Source organism: Oncorhynchus kisutch, linkage group LG11 (assembly GCF_002021735.2).
Source record: "Oncorhynchus kisutch isolate 150728-3 linkage group LG11, Okis_V2, whole genome shotgun sequence".
NCBI lineage: Eukaryota > Metazoa > Chordata > Actinopteri > Salmoniformes > Salmonidae > Oncorhynchus > Oncorhynchus kisutch.
Window position 1 is genome coordinate 48,117,867 of NC_034184.2, and position 17,457 is coordinate 48,135,323.

The following is a 17,457-nucleotide window of genomic DNA, read 5'->3' on the forward strand; positions in this document are numbered from 1 at the left end:
ATTGGCCGATTAATCAGTATCAACTTTTTTTGGTCCCCCAAAAATCGGCATTAAAATCATAATCGGTATGTTGGAGACATATCTCCCTCACTAAATTTAAGCAGCTTACCGATCGCTGCAGCTGTACACAGCCCATCTAACCAACTACCTACCTCCTCCCCATATGTTTTTCTGCTATTTTGCACACCAGTGTTTCTACTTCCACATCCTCATCTGCACATATCACTCCAGTGTAAATTGCTAAATTGTAATTACTTTGCCACTATTGGCCTATTTATTGCCTTACTTCATTTGCACACACTGTTTACAGATTTTTTTATTGTTTTATTAACTGTACGTTTGTTTATCCCATGTGTAACTGTTGTTGTTTGGGTCACACTGCTTTGCTTTATCTTGGCCAGGTCGCAGTTGTAAATGAGAACTTGTTCTCAACTGGCCTACCTGGTTAAATAAAGGTGAAATAAAATGTAAAAAAGTAAAATAAAGTCTCTGGTAAAAATTACAAATGTATCCGATATCGAGACAAGACCCAGACGCTCAAAACGTGGTCTCTAGACCGGACTCCAGTACTACAACACTGGAATCAGGAATGAGGGGCAGCGTCGGGCACACGTCGAGATATAATAAGCAACTAATTCCCAAACATTGAGCAATATTACATTTAATCGATTACAAATGACATGACCCTCCCCTGGACTATATTTTTACAAAATTTAAAAATACTCCCTGATTTCAATCTGAAAAGCATGACCCTCCCCCATTTTCCTCCAGGTGACAATTGTGTAAATTTTGACGCTCCCCAAGAACATTTTAAACATGAATTTATAATAAAAACACATTAACAGTGTGCAGGTCTCTCTTTTCTATCAATAACTCTAATAATAATTGGATTTATATTGCGCTTTCCCCAATATTCAAATCACTTTTCATTGTATGGAGGGGAACTCTCCACATAATAATCAAGTAATGACATCAAGCTGAACCTCCAGGAAACAGGATTCTGCGATTGTGTAATTCAATGCCTAATCAACTATTGTGAATACAAAGCTTTATGAAACCTCACATCTTACAATGCCTAAGGGATTTGATGATTGCCTATATACCTTTTTATTTAGTCATTGTGTAAACATGACCTCACTTTTAGAAATTACTACAAAAATCCATTGATTGGCTTCCAATTTACACCGTATTCCAGGGTACTCCAACCCTGTTCCTGGACAGCTACCCTCCTGTAGTTTTTCAACCGAACCCCAGTTGTAATTTACCTGATTCAGCTTATAAACCAGCTCATTATTAGCATCAGGTGAGCTAGATTAGGGTTGGAGGGAAGACCTACAGGATGGTAGCTCTCCAGGAACAGTGTAAGAGAGCCTCTGAACTATTCCTTATATAGTACACTATTTTGGGGTCAGGCTCAATAGGAGCAGGAGGACCTGCTACCCAAAGGGGCTGAGGACAGCTGTCCAAAGGGGCTGAGGACAGCTGTCCAGCAGCCATACAGGGAGTTCAGGTGTGTATGTGCTTGTCATCACTACAGGGTGTTCTTGGCTATAGCGTTCAGAGAGCGGACTTTGCTCATGTCTGCCACCTTCAGGCCATACTCGGGAGCTGTCAGCGAGGCACCCATGTTCACACAGGAGTTTCTGCAGGGGAGAGCAGACAGAACTAATAAATTAAGTACTAATTTAATTTATGTAGCGCTTTTAACTAAAAGCATTGTCACAAGTGCTTTATGGGTAAACGGGCTTGCTTTATGGCAAGGACTTGCCTGAACTTCATGGCAGAGTCCTTACTGGAGCGAGCAGAACAATGGAACTCCAGAACCCCAGAACTTTCTAGAATCCTCTGGAGATTCCGCTCTGTAATACCCCCTCCTAGAACAGACACACACATTAAAAAAGATAAGAACATTAGGTACATTGTTACTGCAGACTTGTATGCAGTATCCAGTGATAATCAGCTGAAAAGGGGAATTCACTTGACTTAAACAAATGTAGGGAACTTACCAGGCATAATGGTTATTCTCCCTTTTGCCTGTTGGATGAAAAGACAGGATTGGTGAAAAAGTAGCAAAGGACAGATCAGAAAACATGTAAGGGAACAGAGGGGCAAGACAGCTGACATGATAGGTTGGATGAATAAGGTGTGAAATTAGTTTTGAAACCTATTTCTTCAAAGGTGAATGGGAGGACATTAGGCGAGAAAGTCTCTTCAGACTATTGAGGTGCACCCTGTGTGTATGGTGGTTTGGGGTTGTTTTGGAACTGGGTAGGAGGAGTAAGTTTTAGGATTGGATCCCTGCCTATTGTTCCAGACTCACCTGTTCCACCAGGCGTTTGATGAGAGGCAGTCCCTCCAGAGCTGAACAGTCACATCCGCTGGTCAGAACACGCTCAAACCCCAAAGACACCAGCGTCTCCAAGGTAACCATGGGGTCGTGCACCATGTCAAAGGCTAAAACACAGCAATAAAAGGTCAGGGTTGGGGTCAATTTCTTTCATGTGTCAGTCTGTCTTAACATAAATGTCACCAAGACCAGACCAAACAGTCATGAAACCATAGGAAGCTGTTTTACCTCTGTGAAAAGTAACAGGTAGAGGACGAGAAACAGCTGGTGGAGAGGGAATAAAGGAATAAATTGGATTAAATTATAATCCGCATCACTGACAGTTTGTCGATTTTCAAACCCTCGCTTAAGGATCCCAGGAATCTCAGATGGCAGGGCCAAGACTCTGTGCCCACTTAAATTGCATGAATTCACGCACACTCCTACCTAGCAATTCCATACAGAGTTCAGCGTCTACTCTCCCATCCTCAGTCAGAGCTCCCAGCACCAGTCCATCTGCCCCATGACTCCTCACCAGCTCAATGTCCTTTTTCATCACCTCCACCTCACGGTCCGAGTACAGGAAATCCCCCCCGCGTGGACGGATCATGGTATAGACCGGGATTCGCACATACTGCTTCACCACCTGCAGCAGACCTGGGCCAAACCAAGTGGTGGAGAGAAAGAGGTTACAACACAAAAGTGAAGACAAATGTGCCTTTTCATTACCATGTGAAAACACTACCTTCATACAACATAAAGCACTTTGAGACAGTGAAAAGCGCTACATGAACACAATCTTATATGCCATCCGTTGACAGACACCCATAAACATGAATTGAGATCTGTATGGGTTTACCCATATACAGGCTGTGGGTCTCACCCTCACCTATACTGGGCGTGATTCCTCCTTCTAGCAGACTAGAACACAGCTCCAGCCGACCAGCACCTGCGGGTTACAGACATACACCAAGTATTTATTTTGATTTAACTAAGAAAGTCAGTTAAGAACAAATTCTTATTTACAATGACGGCCTACTCCGGACAACGCTGGGCCAATTGTGCGCCGCCCTATGGGACTCACAATCATGTGATGCAGCCTGGATTCGAACCAGGTACTGCAGTGACGCCTCTTGCACTGAAATGCAGTGTCTTAGACCACTGTCACTCGGGAGCAGATTGGTGTAGGGTCTAAACTAGGCAAGTCAGTTAAGCACAAATTCTTGGTTACAATGACGACCCACGGTGTGTAGTGATGATCAACTACATACCTCGCCCACCAAGTTAAGCCACGCGAGAGCTGGGTTCAATAGGGTCTGGCTTCAGACATGTGTGCTAGCTAGCTAGCGTTGTACATTCTAGCTAGCACAAGCTAGGTAGCACACGCTAGCAAGTACACACTACCTAGCTAGCTAGCTATTAGCATTACATCAATACATGCCGCACCCACTAGCATTACATCACTAGAAGCATTACATGCACACTAGCTAGTACTAGCGTATATTAGCTAGTGTGCATGTAATGACGTAATGCTAGTGGGTGCGGCATGTAGTGACGTAATGCTAATGGAAGTTGTACTCCTACAAGTACCCTCAATCACAGAAAACTATATTTTCGTACCCTACAAAAAGAAATTGAACTGTATTTTAAGACGGTTAAATGCTCTACTAACAAAAAAGCTGTTAGAATTGTAAGTATATGCATGTCCCTTAAGGTCCTTGTGTAATTGTAATGTGATATTGTACCCCCTAGCTCGATTGTCCATTGTTTGTAATCTATGTATGCTTGTGTTCCCTCATGTGCTTTATGTATTGATTTGTTGTTAACAAAAAAAAAATTTAAAAATTTTTACAAAAATAAACAGGTACCCTCAATGACAGCGAGTGCCACTATAACCTTTAACCTGGCATTTCTGCTTTCCACAACCCGAGTCGTGTTGACAACCTTACCAATGAAAGCTATGAAGTTAACTTTAGTCACTATCAAAGCACATTCATAATTGCAAACAATGCCAGGACCAGCAGAAGCACCAGCCCCGACAGTAGGTACACTTAGTACAGGAGCAGCCATGGAAGCTCCATCAGTCCGCACTGTAGTTCCACCAATCTGTCTTTGTCTCTGCATATGATACATCATGACTGATGATATCTCAACCTCTCTGCACCTGGTATCCACCGAATACTGCACTATGTTCCCCTCCACAATTACAACACTTAACCTTCACATTGGTCCCACATTCACATTGGTCCCACACTTGGCACATATTTTCTTTCCTTTACACAGATCAGCTACATGTCCCATTCTTTGACATTTAAAACACTGCAATGGGAATGGTGACAAATTCTCTGACATTAAAACTAAGGAATCCTATCCGTACTTGTCCAGGAAAAAACTCAAACCTCAGCAGCACTGATACGCTTTCACATCTTTGACCTGCTTTCCTACTGATCAACCTTTTGGCCTCAATCACTGCCTCCCTTCACATTAATATAATCTATGGACATAGATATTGGAACCCCAGTGATCACTCCCTCAACCTAGCATAAGCACCAGGGACATGGCTTTTTAAATCTTCTCTTTTTTTTATTGGCACGATCTTCCCTTGCTGAGCCGGACTACCACAAAATATTAGCAATCTATCTTTTCCAACGAACCGGGCTAGTTTGACTTCACCTCTCTCTACAACATTGGTTAGTCAGATATGGTGTAAATGAGGCCCTGTGGTCTCACCAAACACCAGCACCACTTTCCACTCCAACACATTATTACTCTTGCTTCCTACCTTGGCCTTCTTTATGATATCTCTTCTTCCTTGACCCTCATCCTCCCGCTCCAATCATCAGAACTGACACCCATATTGTTCACATTCCAGCACAGCTGTTGCTTCTCCAACCTTTCCTCCATTTCGTCCACAGTACTGGCTGCCATTTCCAACCCAAGCGTGTTGTCAAGACCTTTCTCACACTCAAACAAGGGCCAACTTTATGTTTTTGATGAGGTAAAGAACATTTAAACGGTTTTCAGCGTCACAAGTCTACTCCTCTTCGGCAAGCACACAGCCAACCCTAATCTAATGCACCTGATTCTAATAATTAGCTGGTTGATAAACTGAATCAGGTTAGTTACAGCTGGGATTGGATTGAAAACCTACAGGAGGGTAGCTCTCCAGGAACAGTATGGCAGAGTCCTTGTCTAAAGTCAACTTCACTTAGGGGAGGTTAGTTTACACTATAGTATTACAGCAGCATAGCCTACCTCCCCTCTCGGCGTTGATGGCAGACTCCACACTGTCCACACACACCTCCATCAAAAAGCCCTCTGCCATCCTACGCACACACGGAGAGAAATATTGTTTCCATGAAATGTCAGACTGGTGTAACGTTACTCAAAATCAATGTCGACAAATACCAAACTTTTAGGCTATTTCAAGTTTCGACTTCCGTGTTCACCTACCCGTCAGCCAAATATTTGTATTACTAGCTCCTTGTTCTGTGTGCGCGTCAACTCTCCACCGTTTCAGCCTTCACTTGTTGTCAAGAACCAACCCTTCATTCGGCCATCGGTCGCGCTCATCTATTTTGCCCTATCTGTGATCGATTAATCGTCCTGGTGAAACGTCAATCATAGAAAGAGTTGATTGAATATGGGTTTTTAATCCACAAGTATCAATTTATACATGTATGTTTGTGAAATTAAAAATGTTTTAAAAAGTACAACTGTAAAATTGTATTTGTATAGCCTCGATGTGACGTCAGAGGTCAGAGTTGAATTGCATGTCTCTGTTAGGAAACACTTACGGTTGTGTAACTTTTTTTTTATCGATGCCCCGTCTTCCTACCGCTGTTGCGTGAGAGGACCATTTTAAATAAGGATGCTGCTCCCTTCGTTACGGACGTTGGTGTCGTGTGGCGGTCGAAATGCTGGGAGAGGATTTCAGCAGAGCAATGTAAGTGGAGGAAATGGGCTAGCTAGCAAGCTGCTAACGTTATCATGACTGACTAACCTGCATCATGTCGGAAAGTGGTTTTCATGTCTTGCTGTTTTCAAGGCAACTTGGAACTCGGGGAAAAAAAGGTCAAAACATGACGTCAGTGGTTGAATGACCGTTCAAAACTATTGTTCCCAGTCGGACCTGGTTTTTCCACGGAGTTCCCAGTTGTCTTGAACGCTACTATTTTTCTGACATTTGAGATTCTTAAAATAAAGTGGTGATCCAAACGGACCTAAAACAGGGAATATTTACTGGGATGTAATGTCAGGAATTGTGAAACACCTTAGCCAAATACATATATACTCAGTGTATCTAAACTTCCTTCATATGTAGTAAATGCTATAACCACCAACACTTAGCTAAGTGGATGGGTCACCATTGTCTAGACATGTACACATGTTCATGAAATACAGTAGATGGCTGTAATCACCCCCAGACACACCTGGCTAACTTGATGGGCCATGTAATCATCTGGTGAAGTCGAGTCTTTTGTTTAGACATGTAGCTAGTTAAACAATGACCGGCATAATCCAACTCATACCACTACCAATACAAACATAGCTGTAGTATGAATCTGCAGGCTAAACTAATCACGCAACGGATTCTATGTCGTAACTCATGAAATTGCCCCCAGCCTTCCTACGTAAGGAATTTTCACTTACCGCATCCTATAGAGATCCTATTAAACACTAGATGGGTTATGTCATAAACCCTCAAAGTTCCATAATGGGGTGAAAATGGTAGCCATCTCGGTCAGGGAGAAATCCAAAACCAGTCTAATTGGAATGAATGGCAGTAGAGGCATCCCACCTAGAAAAAAATGTTGTAAAGACAACTGCGTGACGTTCAATCTACGCTCAGTTTTGGTTGACAGTGAAAGTTAAAAGGACACAATTTTCAGGTCGTTGTTTCAATGACTTGAAAACGATTTAATTTCAATGTACTAGTTGCCTATACGCATGGACACAGTATTAAAAAAAATGATTCTATGAACAATTTTATTAACAATCATGCATCACTCCAGTATTTACAACATTCAAGTGCTAATTGTTTTTATTTAACTGCTGAAGAAGCATAGCTCAAATCATCATACCTACTCATATTTCAAACATCCACAGTATTTTTCCATGCCTCACTATTAACTTAATTATGGCCAATACATATTAAGAAAGGGGTTTCCATTTGGACTTAATGTCCATTTCATGTAATATTTAGTCATTATTATTTATGCAACCAACTGATAATTGTTTTGTTCACTTCTATTGTTTACCAAAACAAGTTGGACAGTGCATCCAATTCTTGCTCTTTTAATCAATGGCAACAACGTATTGCAAAATTAATGAACTGACCAATCCAACCGACTGTTGCAAAACCAATGAACAAATATGTGCAAAAACAACACATCTTGGTCCATCTTAGTATGAGGAACAGGGGCCTCCCGAGTGGTGCAGTGGTCTAAGGCACTGCATCGCAGTGTTGAGGCATCACTACAGCCTGGGGTGTTACAGCCGGCTGTGACCGGGAGTTCCATAGGGCGGCGTACAATTGGCCCAGCGTCGTCTCAATGAGGGGAGGGTTTGGCCGGAGGGCTTTACTTTGCTCTTCGTGCTCTAGCGACTCCTTGTGGTGGGCCGGGCGCCTGCAAGCTGACTTCGGTCGTCCGTGTTTCCTCCGACACATTGGCTGGCTTCCGGGTTAAACGAGCGGGTGTTAAGAAGCAGCACGGCTTGGTGGGTCATGTTTCGGAGGACGCATGACTCAACCTTGCAGGGATGAGACAAGATCACATTTTGATATCACGAAATTGGGGAGAAAAAGGGGGTAAAAAAATAAAATGCAGTATACATTCATACAATTGTCCATGGTATGTACTGAGTGTACAAAACATTTGGAACACCTTCCTAATATTGAGTTGTACCCCCTTTTGCCCTCAGAACAGCCTCAATTTGTCAGGTCATGGACTCTACAAGGTGTCAAACGCCTTCCACAGGCCCATGTTGACACCAATGCTTCCCACAGTTGTCAAGTTGGCTGGATGTCCTTTGGATGGTGGACCATTCTTGATACACATGGTCAACTGTTGAGTGTGAAAAACCAAGCAGTTTTGCAGTTCTTGACACACTCAAACCGGTGCGCCTGGCACCAACTACCATACCCCGTTCGAAGGCACTTAACTTTTGTCTTAGCCATTCACTCTCTGAATGGCACACATACACAAACTTTAACCTGTCTCCTCTCCTTCAGCTACACCGATTTAAAAATGTTTTTACATTTTTTTAAGTGGATTTTAACAGGTGACAATAAGGGATCATAGCTTTCACCTCGTCAGTCTGTCATGGAAAGAGCAGGAATTTCCTAATGTTTTGTACACTGTGTATAGCTGAAGGTCTAACATCCCTCTCTTCCATAACAACAGCGGACTCCTCATTTGCGGCAATGGCTGGCGAAGAGAAGCCAGCACTCCATCACAGCAGAGGCAGGAGCCAACACAGCTCCAGCTACAGTTCCCAACGCGGCCACCAATCGGATCCTCGGCCGATGGCTGTTGGGCTGCAGTGGACTGGTGGTCGGGGCAGTGGTGTTGGGAGGTGTCACAAGGTAATGCAGCAACACATCATGGAAGTGAAACAATGTATTATGTACTGTAGCTGTAACCACATTGGTTGGATCTTCAGTGTTCAAGAATGGGCCTACTTGTTATTGATCCTGCAGGATAAATGCCTTACTTGGAGTTGCAAGACCTAGCTAGTTAGCTGTAATGTTTGTGAAGACGACTCACTGCAATCACATCTCCTATGTTTTGTATTTTATTGAGAGATACTCTTTGTGTGTGTTCTCCCCATCCAGGCTGACGGAGTCAGGGCTCTCAATGGTAGACTGGCACCTGGTGAGAGAGATGAAGCCTCCTCAGACTCGGGCAGAGTGGGAGGCTGAGTTTGCCAAGTACCGGCAGTTCCCAGAGTTCAAAATGTGAGTGCCTGGCCTGTATGTATCTGTCTTGATAGTTAGGCTACCTCAAAGTCTACATCAACAGAACATGTATAATTATGTTTGAAAGGGATACTGGGAGATTCTCCTGTTTTTCTACTTTGTGTTTGATGAACTCGTGGATACAATGTTTTTGTCTCTGCGTGCAATATGAAGGAAGTTAGCAGTAGTTTCGCGAGTCAATGCTAAGTAGTGTTAGAGCAATGACTGGAAGTCTACAGGTACGCTAGCATTCTTCCTCTGACTTCCTTCATACTGCACCCAGAGACATGCAAATGGTATCCACAAGTTCATCTGACTGGTTATGTGGGAAAATGTAGAATCTTGCCGTATCCCTTTAAGAACCTGTTTCTGACCTTTCTAAGATACTCGACAGTGGTGTGAAAATGCTCAATTTATACCTGCCTTAAAAAAAGAAGTCCTCCAAATGTCCTCTTAAAATGCTAACGGAATTAACTATCTCAAACCATAGCGTTAGTTTTAATTTCACCTGGGAATCGCTCTAAAATGGCAAGCCTTTCTGTCAAATAAGCTTGCTGCAAACTACTTAACTTTTGACTACTCTTCTCACTGTCCGCTCTGTTTTTCTCCAGAATGAACCATGACATGACTCTACCAGAGTTTAAGTTCATCTTCTACATGGAGTGGGGCCACAGGATGTGGGGCAGGCTGGTAGGGCTGGCCTATGTCCTCCCCACGATCTACTTCTGGAAGAAAGGCTACTTCAACAGATCTATGAAGGGACGTGCACTGGGACTCTGTGGATTTGTGTTCTTTCAGGTAAGAGAGTAAAGATGGGATGGGGGGGGGGTTGATTATAGTTCAACAAAGTTATGAAGGGATGTGCACTGAGACTCTAGATTTTGTCATCTTCCAGGTATGGAGGAGGGTTGGAGGATGAAGTGATAGAGAGGGAGAAAAAGAAAGTGAGAGCGAGCACACGATAGTTCAACAGTTGGGGACGTATATAGTCCTCTTGATACAGCTGTATGTCAACAGTAGGCTGCTAATGATGTGATAATAGTCAGTTCACCAATGTCAACAAGGCATGTTGAATGAATGGTAGCCTAGTAGTCAGACCTAACTTGATGGATTAGGTCAGGTCAGGGATGGAGACAGTGACGTAATAAATAAAGGCGATGAAGGAGCTCTGAAACGAGCTCATATAGACCTAGTTCAGTTGCTTCATATTCCAAATAACCTACAGTACGCTAGACTACAAGATGGTATCCAGTAATTTAATTATTCTGAATTTTCTCTGTAAGAATAAGACTGTTATATTTTCAACAGACTATCCACATAGACACCTATTAATTAGAATAATCATTACCCCTAAATGTTACCTATGAAAGTGTCATGGAGACCACCTTAATTTCATTAAATACCAAACGCAAGGCTTTTGCTATAATTTAATGCTTGACCACCTCCCCCTACCCAACCTTAGGCTTACATCAGCACCACCTTGTCTGAAAATCCTAGGGAGAGCCCTGATTGTACACTTAAATGTGTTTCTAGTTAGCTACTGAAGAGCAGCCAATTACCAAGTACCCATAACTCTATAGCCTACCATTCCTACCGAGGCAGTCTTCTGCCAACATCATTATTAGGCAAAAAAAGGTGCATTTGCCCATGATTTGAGCAGTGTGAGTGTCGCTCGCGCAGTTGTGGGGAGCAGCCACGATGCTGAAGTGGTACTCATACAACTTATTCAAGGTTGGCAGGTCTGGATTTACCTCTTCCAGATGATACAGTACACATATGTTCTGGGACTGTCTGAGAACCTAAGCTGTACATGGCTTCTACGGTCTAAGTTGTCTAAAATGGTTTCCCCATGTCTTTCCATTCCCCTCTTGTAGGGCCTCCTGGGCTGGTACATGGTGAAGAGTGGTCTGGAGGAGAAGCCAGAGTCCTATGATGTCCCCCGAGTCAGTCAGTATCGCTTGTCTGCTCACCTAGGGTCAGCTCTGCTGCTCTACTGTGCTAGTCTATGGACCGGACTCACACTGATGGTCGAGCCGCACAAGGTACTGAAACACGCACACACGCAAAAGCTCAAACTTTGCATATTAATCATGTTTTGAATCTGTGTCCCCTCCCTCTACTCCTAGTTGGCTAATACTAAGCGTCTGAACCAGCTGAGGAGGTTTGCTAAGGGCACTGTAGGATTGGTCTTCCTCACCGCACTCTCAGGTAATTGTGTGTGCTGTGTGTGCCAAAGTGGCGGTTGTAGCAGGTTTGGATGTGGATTGCGTATATACAATGCCTTCAGAAAGTATTCAGACCCCATGACGTTTTCCACATTTTGTTAGGCCTTATTCTAAAATGTATTTCTATTTTAATTCTCATCAATCTACACACAATACCCCATAATGACAAAGCAAATCTGGATTTTATACATTTTTGCTCATAAAAAAAGGAAATATTACATTTAAGTATTCAGACCCTTTACTCATTACTTTGTTGAAGCACCTTTGGCAGCGATTACAGCCTTGAGTCTTCTTCGGTATGACGCTACAAGCCTGGCACACCTGTATTTGGGGAGTTTCTCCCATTCTTCTCTGCAGATCCTCTCTGTCAGGTTGGATGGGGAGTGTTGCTGCACAGCTATTTTGAGGTCTCTCCAGAGATATTCGATCAGGTTTAAGTCCTGGCTCTGGCTGGGCCACTCAAGGACATTCAGAGACTTATCCCAAAGCCACTCCTGCGTTGTCTTGGCTGTGTGCTTAGGGTCGTTGTCCTGTTGGAAGGTGAACCTTCACTCCAGTCTGAGGTCCTGAGAGCTCTGGAGCAGGTTTTCATCAAGGATCTCTCTGTACTTTGCTCCGTTCATCTTTGCCTCGATCCTGACTAGTCTCTCAGTCCATGCTGCTGAAAAACATCCCTACAACATGATTCTGCCACCACCATGCTTCACCTTAGGGACGGTGCCAGGTTTTCTCCAGATGTGACGTTTGGCATTCAGACCAAAGAGTTCAATCTTGGTTTTGTCAGACCAGAGAATCTTGTTTCTCATGGTCATTGTAAATATAGTGTTTGGCCAATATTCCGTTAGGCCAATTTACTATAAAGGCCTGATTTTATGGAGTGCTGCAGAAATGGTTGTCCTCCTGGAAGGTACTCTCATCTCCACAGAGGACCTCTAGAACTCTGTCAGAGTGACCATCGGGTTCTTGGTCACCTTCCTGACCAAGGACCTTCTCCCCGGATTGCTCAGTTTGGCCTGGCGGCCAGCTCTTGGAAGAGTCTTGGTGGTTCCAAACTTCTTCCATTTAAGAATGATGGACACCACTGTCTCATAGCTCTACAGACAATTCCTTTGACCTCATTGGCTTGGTTTTTGCTCTGACATGCACTGTTAGTTGTGGGACCTTTTATATAGACAGGTGAATATGCCTTTCCAAATCATGTTCCATCAATTGAATTGACCACAGGTGGACTCCAATCAAGATGTAGAAACATCTCAAGGCAGATTAATGGAAACAAGATGCTTTGTCATTATGGGATATTGTGTGTAGATTGCTGAGGATTTTTATGCATCTAATACATTTTAGAATAAGGCTGTAATGTAACATATGGCAAGAGTCAAGGCTGTGATGAGACCAGTATCGCAATATTTTTTTCCACAGGAAAAATAAATAAATAAATGTGACTCTGGATGACAACAGGGCGGCAGGTAGCCTAGCATCGGGTCAGTAACCAGTAACCAGTAACCATAGGTCGCTGGTTCGAATCAAGCCGACTAGTTGAAAAATCTGTTGTTGTTCCCTTGCTTCTGTAAGTCACTCTGGATAAGAGCATCTGCTAAATGACAAAACATTTAAATGTAAACATAATGATGTTTCCAACATTAGGGCTGTTTTCCTAAAGACTTTAAATACGCTTAATTTTTTGTTTCCTTGCCACGATACCAATGCGTATCGCCATGCTGGTATCGTCTAGTCCCTAGTTTTGTTTCCTTGCCACAATACTGGTATCATCCCAGCCATAATAACCCTAACATGACTGACGATGGTGTGTGTCTGTGTTACAGGTGCGTTTGTAGCAGGGCTGGATGCTGGGTTGGTGTATAACTCGTTCCCTCTGATGGGAGACAGATGGATCCCTGATGACCTCCTGGCCTTTTCTCCAACACTCAAGAACTTCTTTGAGAACCCCACCACTGTTCAGTTTGACCATCGAGTTCTGGTACATAACGCACACAGCCTCGTTTTATTAATCTGATTTCTGTTATTTATGTAGGTGATTGATTTCGCACTCGCGCATGCATACATTTTCGTATGGATAGACCCAGCGGCAATCGAATCTACAATACTGGCGTTGCATGCGCTGTGCTCTACCACCTGAGCCACAGATGACCACTAAACAGTAACTGTTACTCCCTGCCTCTCCCTCCAGGCAATCTCCTCTCTGACGGCCATCACAGGTCTCTATATGTTCTCCAGGAGGATGATGCTACCTAGGAGAGCTAAGATAGCCATATCCTGCCTTACAGCTATGGCCTATGCGCAGGTACACACACACACACAATACGTCATACACCAATGCTTTCTTTTACACTGATGCTTTTGAGAGTCCTTTTGAAAATCAGTATGTACAATGGGTGTTAATTTGTCCCTGTGTTTCCATCCTCAGGTTGCCCTGGGCATCAGTACCCTGCTTCTTTACGTGCCCACTCCCCTGGCAGCGACCCACCAGTCAGGCTCTGTCGCCCTGCTCTCATTGGCCATCTGGGTCCTCGCAGAGCTCAGGAAGGTGGCCAAGTAGATGCCCACTTTGCCATAACTCAATCAGGCCTCCAGAGACAAACCAGTCCAAGGGGGGGAAAAAAAAACCAATATTGACAAGATGCTCCAGGAAGAGAGGAGAGAATCATTCTATAAAACAATGGATTGGGTCTTTTGATACTATGTCGGGGAACTTCTATGTTGCAAAGCTTCAAGCTCCTTCCACCGGTTTGAAGTTATATCATAACATTAGAATTCAGTTATATAAAGGTTGTTTTGATTGAAGCAATGGCAAGAATGTTCAAGCTTATTTCACTACATTTTCCCCCAGCAGTGCAGTGGTTGGGCCAGGAGGTGAGTTGCCTGTAGTTTAGAAATCTCACTGAAAGGCATTACTGTAGCTGACGACAGATTACATTTCAATGTCACTAGATAGCGACTATTAATAAACTGAAATTGAGTTGAGCAGTGTAGAATTTTAGCAACCAGGAAATTAGCCATTTACACTAGATGACACGGCCACAAATTCAGAACAGCTTTCCAAGTTTGAAAACAGATTTGACTCCGGCAGGAGAAATCAATAGGTGAATATCACAGCCGATCACAACACTGGCGGGTAAGTAATACTGTGAAACACTGATTCCACTGTTAGTGGCAGACATATTACGGACATTTTCATAAATTATATTGCAAAAATTCTGAAAAGAAATCCTATGTTGGCACATTTGAATGCCTTCAGAAAGTATTTATACACCTTGACTTATTCCACATTGTTTTTACAGCCTGAATTTCAAGAAATAAAAAAACTCATCCATCTATAGTGCATTCGGAAAGTATTCAGACCCCTTCACCTTTTCCACATTTTGTTACGTTACAGCCTTATTCTAAAATTGATAATGTTTTTTATTTTTATTACTCTTCACACTACCCCATAATGCAAAAACCGGTTTAGAAATGTTTGCAAATATATATATATAAAAACGATCATATTAACATAAGTATTCAGACCCTTTACTCAGTACTTTGTTGAAGCACCTGTTTTCATTTTGTCATTATGGGGCATTGTATGTAGATGGGTGAGAATTATTATTTTTGGATTTCAGGCTGGAACGCAAAAGTCAACTGATCATTTAAGGCTTGCATACAATAATTACATAATACTAATGGGTACATAGGAAGTGTGTGTGTGCCTTTTACTTCTGAAAAGGACAGGACATGAATGCTTTTGACTCAGTTGTTTCTCATCCTTTGACTTCTGTCTGTTTCTGCTGATCAATGCACTGCCTCTTGATTTTTCTGTATTTTCATACTGAGGTGAATATTAATGCTTGCGGTACCACAGATCTAGGATCAGTTACCCAACCCCCCAATCCTTACCTGAACGATTGAGGTATACCGGCATATCTGAGCCAGGATCAGTGGCTGGAGGGCAATCTTTGTATGTTAAATAATGTATTATATATTGGTTTAGGACACTTGTGTTGGGTATGTGTGTGTGATAAATACATATGGAATCTTGAGTTTGTTTTGTTACTAGAGATGTCTTGTCTTTAAAGGCAATGTTAAACCATCTCAGTATTTTCAGAGCTTCATAACTCCACACTCTTAGCTGTTTCCTTCTCAATGGACACCGTTTAGGAATAGGCTGTAGTTATGTAGTGAAAGCCAGGCAAAATGATCACTTAAAAACCCTTCACACAAGAAGATGCATAGCAATGTGATTTTTATTCTCTGTACAAAATATACACATCTTAAATATGCAATGCAACAATTGAGGCTAGCCAACTTATTAGACACTGTCAGTAACAATGGGTTAGTAGGTATCCTTGCTTTATGACAGTACATGCGAGTATAGACAGGTTTCACTGGTGGTCAGTTCAGGAAATCCCCTACGGCACCTGCAAGGGGGCAATCAGAGCCAAACCACTCCCCTGCCTCCCCAAAAACGAGATGTGAAAATGTTCAATTGGATAAAATGGAAATGTAAAGAAATCAGAAGTTACAAATACTGTATTGGTGTTGGAAGAAAGTGCAGGTTATTACAACAAGGGTGTTAACCGATTAATAATACACTCTTGGTGGAAGTTGGCCTTAACCAGAGTTCTAGGGTCAGTTATCCTTCTCAATCCTAATCATAATCAGTATGTGACTAGAAAAATTGGAGTCTGGTCCAGGGTTTTAGGGGCAACTTTTATCTACTCCCAGGAGTAGGTAAAAGGGGGAAAAATATGGACATTATTGCTTATGCCACTGTTGTCGTTTTATTGACCCACCTGATGGCATATTATAATTTTTGGGGGGTTGAAAGTGAAGTAATTAATGTCATTTAATGAAAGACACAGGAAGTAGTTGATGGATACAGGTAGTGTTATCTTACAAAAAATCAGCATTCTATTCAGAACCACGAGGTAGGCGTTCCACCCCATTTCAAACAGCCTTTTTTTTAACACCCAGTAGGAAACGGCATCAAGTTAGCAAAGAATTGGGAAACTGTACTATTCAATCGACAAATCTTCACTCTCTCACAATGTACACACAAAAACACTCCTACTCTCCTTTCCGCTCCTTCTCCTCTCTTCCCTCTCTCTCTCACATTTCACAAATGTGTCTATTTATACCCTGATATAACTGAGGGTGGCTTTAAATACTTTAGTTGGTGTGCCTGACTCTTTGGTGTCAGTGGGGGGGGGAAGGCAGGAAACATTACTGCTGTCTTCATGCCCACCTACCCACGCACACACGTAGACATGTAACGAGGCTTAATTTGGATTCTGAAGGAGATTAAATTGTTCTTGACATGTTGCTGGTCTTTCATGGTCGATCTAAACAGAAATGCTTTCAGTTTCAACTGTATGATAAGTATAATGCAAAATAATCAGTGTTACAGTTTTGAACTTCAATTCCCACAATTCACTGCATCAGTTAGTCACCTGTAAATACAGAAAGGGGTCTTCGGGAGCCTAGATGGTCCAACCAGCATGTTCGTCAATATAGCGCCACAGACTGTTTAGTAGTTCTTGACCACAGAGTTATTGGAAGAGGTACAACAGTCAGCATACACCTACAGCTAAGGTAACAGATATAAAGGCCAGAGGGTAAGTTAGTGTTAGTACGAAGGAGGTCTCGTATGGGGTTGAAATCTGAATGGGTTCCTACCGGAGACGGGAATGCCAGTACAGCCTCTCACACGCACGCAAATACGTACACACGCATGCACAATCGCACACACACATACACAGAGCGAGGCACCTGTGGGTGACTCTAGGACCAGCAGACAGACAACAGACAGGCTGTAGTATTTCTGTAAATATATATAGGTTATTATTAAAGACATCATCATGCGATATTAAAATCAGTCCCTTATTGAAAACAACTATGTCTCTTCTGTTCGTGAAGAGTGAGTCTCATCCTTCAGATCCTCAGTCCCT

At 42.7% G+C, this 17,457-nt stretch overlaps 2 protein-coding genes across 2 annotated transcripts; one reads left to right on the forward strand and one right to left on the reverse strand.

Annotated features, from left to right (window-relative positions):
- Positions 1–645: 645 nt before the first annotated feature.
- Positions 646–6,366, reverse strand: cutc (cutC copper transporter homolog (E. coli)). The gene is made up of 10 exons (XM_020494923.2): positions 6,124–6,366; positions 5,780–5,932; positions 5,582–5,652; positions 3,216–3,275; positions 2,774–2,983; positions 2,576–2,611; positions 2,321–2,454; positions 2,007–2,034; positions 1,769–1,874; positions 646–1,643 (listed from the first exon to the last, which is right to left on the reverse strand). Exons 3-10 carry the CDS (start codon positions 5,649–5,651, stop codon positions 1,532–1,534), a joined length of 756 nt encoding a protein of 251 aa, XP_020350512.1. The 5' UTR covers position 5,652; positions 5,780–5,932; positions 6,124–6,366; the 3' UTR covers positions 646–1,531.
- cox15 (cytochrome c oxidase assembly homolog 15 (yeast)) lies at positions 6,080–15,599 on the forward strand. Its single transcript, XM_020494921.2, has 9 exons — positions 6,080–6,272; positions 8,734–8,915; positions 9,165–9,287; positions 9,899–10,085; positions 11,162–11,329; positions 11,414–11,495; positions 13,336–13,490; positions 13,701–13,814; positions 13,938–15,599. The coding sequence occupies exons 1-9, from the start codon at positions 6,198–6,200 to the stop codon at positions 14,067–14,069; spliced, it is 1,218 nt and encodes a 405-aa protein (XP_020350510.1). The 5' UTR covers positions 6,080–6,197; the 3' UTR covers positions 14,070–15,599.
- Positions 15,600–17,457: the final 1,858 nt, after the last annotated feature.